The sequence below is a fragment of the Mercenaria mercenaria genome, chromosome 6, assembly GCF_021730395.1.
Source record: "Mercenaria mercenaria strain notata chromosome 6, MADL_Memer_1, whole genome shotgun sequence".
In the NCBI taxonomy this organism is placed as follows: domain Eukaryota; kingdom Metazoa; phylum Mollusca; class Bivalvia; order Venerida; family Veneridae; genus Mercenaria; species Mercenaria mercenaria.
This window is the reverse complement of record NC_069366.1, coordinates 37,474,459-37,480,663: the sequence shown is the minus strand read 5'-3', so window position 1 is coordinate 37,480,663 and position 6,205 is coordinate 37,474,459. Positions and strand designations below refer to the sequence as shown.

General features: G+C 36.6%; 1 protein-coding gene across 1 annotated transcript; it reads left to right on the top strand.

Annotated features, from left to right (window-relative positions):
- Positions 1–818: 818 nt before the first annotated feature.
- LOC123549094 (uncharacterized) lies at positions 819–2,733 on the top strand. Its single transcript, XM_053546762.1, has 2 exons — positions 819–853; positions 1,356–2,733. The coding sequence occupies exons 1-2, from the start codon at positions 819–821 to the stop codon at positions 2,731–2,733; spliced, it is 1,413 nt and encodes a 470-aa protein (XP_053402737.1).
- Positions 2,734–6,205: the final 3,472 nt, after the last annotated feature.

Below are 6,205 nucleotides of genomic sequence, written 5' to 3'. Positions count from 1 at the left end.
CCCCGAAAAAATATTTGGGGGTTTGGGGGGAGGTCAACCGGGCACGTTTAGGCCAAAAATCGCAATTTTTCCAACGTTTGATGGTAGAGGAAGACCCCAGGTGCTCCTCCTGGCATTATTTCACCACGGGCAGCTGGGTAGAACCGCCAACCTTCAGGAAGCCAGCTGGATAGCTTTCACTAGTGAAAAATTCTATACCCTAATTGAGGTTTTGAACCCAACGCAAAGAGGTAAGTGATTCGAAGTCAGCGACCTGAACCACTTGGAAGCCCCATGGTAGAGGAGCACCAAACAGCTTTTATTTTTAGATAAGTGTTTCCTTAAAAAATCTACTTACAATAACATAACTGACTAGCGAATATGTTGATGGCAGTAAGCAAATTTGCCCTGTTACATCCATGGTACGTCGTCCGTCCGTTGTCCATTCGCATATTTCTTTATGATTCTGACACGGTTTCCTTTGTTGCCATATACTATAAGACTATGTGTCTTTCATTCTTATTCTTTGCTACTTATCTTGTTCAAACTGTCATGTATGTATTTAATTTGTATATGTAATTCTGGGAATAAAATGTGTTTAAACTATCGCTGAAACCTTTTGGTGTAAGAAAATGATTCTGGGTCTGGGTGTTTCATAGGCGTCTTAGTTTATAAACTAGGTCAAGTCATGGAAAACATTCTAGACGCGCGTATTCTACTTGATCTTCATCAATGTATATTAGAATAATTATTACAATGAACTCTAAAAGTTGGGTTTTTTAAGGTAAAAATCTAGGTCACTAGATCAAATCTTAGAGAAAACATTGCTAACATTCAGGATGTCGCACTTTCTACTTGATCTTCATAAAAAGTTGTAAGATTCTTAGTCACTGTGAAGTCTAGGTAAAGTTCGAAAATTGGTTACCTGAAGTTAAAAGCTAATCATAGAAAAACATAATTTATATTCTAGAGGTCACATTTCCTACATGAGCTTCGTATACGTGTTTTAGAATATTCATTTTATATCAGTGAAATCTTGGACATTTTGATTCCATACCTCATGTTTTTATTTCGATGTAAATGAGAGGTGGAACCAAAATTTGTAGTCCTGTTTGGCGCCATATAACCTATACTGTGTTGGTGCGCCCTAAAACCCAAAAAAATAAATAAAGAAAGAAATCTTGGACAAGTTTGAAACTTTACTAGGTCACTATGTCAGTTAATTGGAAAACCTTGTTTACTTACTAGAAACCACAATGAAAACATCGTCTTCATGACTGCTGTTATAGAATTTAGGTGAAGTTCAAAACTATATATTGTTGTGTATGTTTAACTAAGACAGTTGCTTTTAACATCTTCATATTATTAACTTGCAGATCATGTGGAAATACAAAACAGATAACAGATATTGCAAAGGATGCAAGCAACAACTATGAATTTAGAGCAGCCAAATCTGACATCGAACAGTGCCTAGAGTTAGTGCAGCAAGAAATGGCTGAAAGAAATAAAAACATAAGGAACTTGGATAAGAAGAAGGATGCCATATTGGTTAAGATAGGCAAGTCTGAAGATGACATGATTAAGAAGATAAAAGACATCGCGGAAAAGTCCAGAGAGGATGTCAGTGCTAAACATTCCGAACACGTAAAGGCTGTCAAATCGGATGTAAATGTTTTAGAAACTGTAACAGCAACATTGAGAAAAGGTAGGGACAAACTTGAAGAAACAGGTCTAAGTGATTCTGAGATGTTTGTACATGTTAACAATTGTGAAAGCATGGCTTCAGATGTTAAAAATCTGGTAAGAAAATTGTTTGAGAATTGGCAACAGACAGAACTTTATTACCAACTAAACCAAACACTTTATAATGGAATAATAACCGCAAACTCATTTGGAGATGTTGTTGAAGAAACAATAGATGATGCAGAATTTACTGCCAAGTTTAACAGGAAATTTAATATCAAATTAGACAATGACGCTGAAACCCCAGAAATAATGGGTATATGTTTGATGAAGGATGATACAATTGTTGTAACCGACTATTACAATACAAGACTGAAAAGACTAAATAAAGATGGCGGTATAATAGATTTTATAGATTTAGGGGGTTCACCAGCCTCGCTGTGCCAAACAGGTCCAGAGGAAGTTGCTGCTACCTTGAGAGAAGAAAAGCAAGTACAATTTGTTTCTGTTGGTAAAACCTTGTCGTTGGGACATTCCTTTGCAACAGAGCAAAAATGCACCGGGCTGTCCTACGATCCAGAGTCGGGGGAATTATATGTTTCCTGTGATGATAACACGGACACACCGTCTGTCAACGTTTACAACAGGAGCGGAAAATTACAGAGGGTATATCGTGAAGATGAAAGTGGAGCTAAACTCTTCTCGTCCCCGTGCCAAATATCTCTTCAATCGTCTTCAGATACCTTTTTTGTTTCAGATAATTCAGATGGTGTAATAGCTCTGAGTAAAACAGGCCAAAAATTGTGGACTTTTACAGATAATGATCTGAATAGAGCATGGGGCCTTGTTAAACTTCCTGGCAGAAAAATTCTTGTTTGTGGAATACATTCAAGAAATATTCTTCAGCTTGCTACTAATGGCAAGAAAATAAATGAGCTGATTGGCACCTCCAGAGGAACCGAATTTCCAACAGTTGCTGTCCATAATAGGAATCATTCCTTGTTGCTTGTTGGTGGACGGTCTGCTTTTATGCAGGAATATGCAATATCACGTAAACAGTTATTGCTATGAACGAGGTAACAAACCATTGCAAATTAAAAGCATGCGAATTTTAAAAATCTTTTAAAAATGTAAATGTATGATACATTTATGATACATTGTTGCTGGACGGAATTTATTAGACTTCGTAGTCAACTGAAGTGCAAGATTAGTTACCACACCCTATTACCTGATGTCCACCACGCCGAGGGATGCGGTTGCCACAGAGGCAGGAAATCAATAACGGTGAGTAGTGGTGTTAGTTTTTTGAGCTGTATTTTTTCATTTCGACTTTCCATGAAGATATTCTGGTGCAGGCATATGTGTAAATGCCTAAACATATTATATACATTTTGTAATTAATCCTGGTCGCCAACTTTGCGAAATAAACAAGTATTCAGCTGTTTAAATTGGACGTTTATTAAAATTAATGCGAAAATCATATTCAACGGCCCAATTTGAAGTGTTTACAAAATAATTTGATCGGGTTTACCTCACACGTCAAACGATCAATCATCTGGGGATAATCCTGGCAAGTTTCAGTCTGTCCGTACGTCTACACCGACGTTCTGACCCTCCAAAGGGACCCGGGTATAGTCACGCATGATAAACTTTACTGCTGAGGGCTTTTTTAAATGATGCCTATCCCGCCGAGGTCGTCAAAATCTAGGATATCGTTTACGGCAGAGGGAAATTTGGTGTAAAAACATCTATTCTGGCTGTTTGTTTTGCTTTTAACACCTGGGAGGTCATGGAATGATTAGCAGTATGCATTATTTATACTTGTGTTTAAAAATGGGAGATTTCAATGGTGAACACCGCTGTAACACAGTGTTAATCAGTGTAGATTGAATTTCTATCTATCTCCGACGTTGTTTTGCTACTATAAGTCTTCATTTTGTAAATTCAATTTTGTTTCAATTTCCTTTACCATGAAAAATACAGAAATAACAATATAATGATATCGTAAGTCATGCTGGTATCGGTACTTGCGTTTTTGCTGGATTCAGTGTTGAATTTACGGTTAATATTAGACGTTAAATCGTTTTTCAAGCAGTCTAGATTGTATTTATATTTATCCCCTAGTATCCCTACATTGCATACAATTTGCTATATGTATAGAGTTGTTTTGCCATTGAAAGTCTTTGTTTAGTAGAATCATTTTTGTTTCTTTTTTAGCCAACCATCATCAGATGGTGGGCTATTCAAATCACTTTGCGTCCGTGGTCCGTCCGTCCGTCCGATAACAATTTCTCGTTATCGCATCTCCTCAGACACTATTGGGGGATTTTGACCAAACTCTGTCAGAATGATGTATTGGTACCCTAGTTGTGTCCCTCTGAAAATCAGACTGGTATAACAATTTTGATTGAGTTATGGCCCTTTGTTTATTTTGATAATTTACATATATTTATATAGGGAAAAACTTTGAAAATCTTCTTGTCCAAAACCACAGGGCCTAGGGCTTTGATATTTGGTATGTAGCATCATCTAGTGGTCCTCTACCAAGGTTGTTAAAATAATTTCCCTGGGGTCAATTGTGGCCTCGCCCCAGGGGTCACATGGTTTATATAGACTTACATAGGGAAAAACTTTGAAAAACCCCCTGTCCAAAACCACAGGGCCTAGGGCTTTGATATTTTGTATGTGACATCATCTAGTGGTCCTCTACTAAGATTGTTCAAATTATTCCCCTAGGGACAAATATGGCCTCTCCCTGGGGGTCACATGGTTTACATAGATTTATATAGGGAAACACTTTGAAAATCTTCTTGTCCAAACCACAAAGCCTAGGGCTTTGATATTTGTAATGTAGCATCATATAGTGGTTCTCTACCATGTTTGTTCAAATTATCCCCCTAGGGTCAAATATGGTCCCGCCCCGGGAGTCACATGGTTCATATATACTTATATAGGGAAAAACTTTTAGAATCTTCATGTCCATAACCGACAACATTCAAATTTGGACCACATGTATAGTTATGAGTGGCAAGATGAACCTTGGCATGAGTTGACCTTGATCTTGACCTAGTGACTTACTTTCATATTTCTGTAGCTACAGCCTTCAAATTTGGACCACATGCATAGGTTTGTGTACCGAAACAAATTTTGACCTCGACATTGACCTAGTGACCTACTTTCACATTTTTGACGGTACAGGCTTCAATTTTGGACTACATGCATAGTTTTGTGTTCCGAAATGAAATTTGACCTTGATTTTGATCTAGTGACCTACTTTTACATTTCTCAAGCTACAGCCTTCAAATCTGGACCACATGCATAATTTTGTGTACCATAATGAACTTTGATATTGAGATTGACCTAGTGGCCTACTTTCACATTTCTGAAGCTGCAGGCTTCAAATATGGACCACATGCATATTTTTGTGTTCTGAATTGAAATTTAACATTGATTTTTACCTAGTACCTACTTTCACATTTCTCAGGCTACAGCCTCCAAATTTAAAGCACATGCATAGTTCTGTGTACCGAAATGAACTTTCACCTTGAAATTGATCTAGTGACCTACTTTCACATTTCTTAAGCTACAGCTTTCAAATTTGGACCACATGCTGTGTGCCATGTTGTGTACCGAAATGAAATTTGACCTTGATTTTGACCTTGAACTATTCTTGAAATTTGGAACATTCAAAAATGGCTCAATGGTGGGCGCCAAGATCACTCTGTGGTCCCTTGTTATCATAATATACAGAAATTTGCTGCCAGCAATGATATCTTAAGTCCTGGTACTTGCGTTATTGCTTGATTCGGTGTTGATACGGTTTATATTAAATATCAAATTGTTTTGCATTATAAAGCTTTCATACTAAGAGGTCACTGATTGTAACATAGTTCTACATAAAAGATCAACTAGTCTAGAAAATTTAAATGTATTTGTTGTCAGTGGCATAAGTCAGGTGAATGGTTCTAAATAAAGCTGTTATTCATTAATCGGTTACAGAAATGTTCTTAACAATTTATCTTGTATTCATTTTCTGAACCAAAGATGAAGGCATACATGTGTTATTACTGTAACAATGATTTTGAAGTTAACACTGTAATGATTGACCATTTATTTAATTGTCATGTCAAGATAGATCTATCAGAATGAAATGGAAGTAACTAATGAAATTAAAAATGATATTACCAAGTTACTATCTGAAAAGAAGATTTCATTCTGATCGATCTCTCTTGACAACTTTAAAAATGTACTCAGTTTTGATATTTTGCCCTGTAGCTTCGATAAATGCCCACCCGCTGGTCGCTTGAAATAATTATTTTACCTTCGTTTGGAATTACGCCAGTATATGTTTTTAAATTTAACAATTGTGAATAATAATCTAGAAACGAAAATATATGATAAAAGGGACGATTTTAATTTTGAAATTGTCAACTTTCCTCATCTTGATGCAGATGTCCCTCGAGCAACATCATACGGTGTCTATATTTCACAACTTATTCGTTTTGCAAGAGCTTGCTCAATAGTAGATGATTTTAATGACAGA

What these genes read in the sequence shown, in the direction of transcription:
- LOC123549094 (XM_053546762.1), top strand. Translation starts at nt 819, where the DNA reads ATGTCGCACTTTCTACTTGATCTTCATAAAAAGTT. An exon ending in CTTGATCTTCATAAAAAGTT is followed by an intron (nt 854 to 1,355) that starts GTAAGATTCTTA and finishes ATTAACTTGCAG; the next exon opens with ATCATGTGGAAATACAAAAC.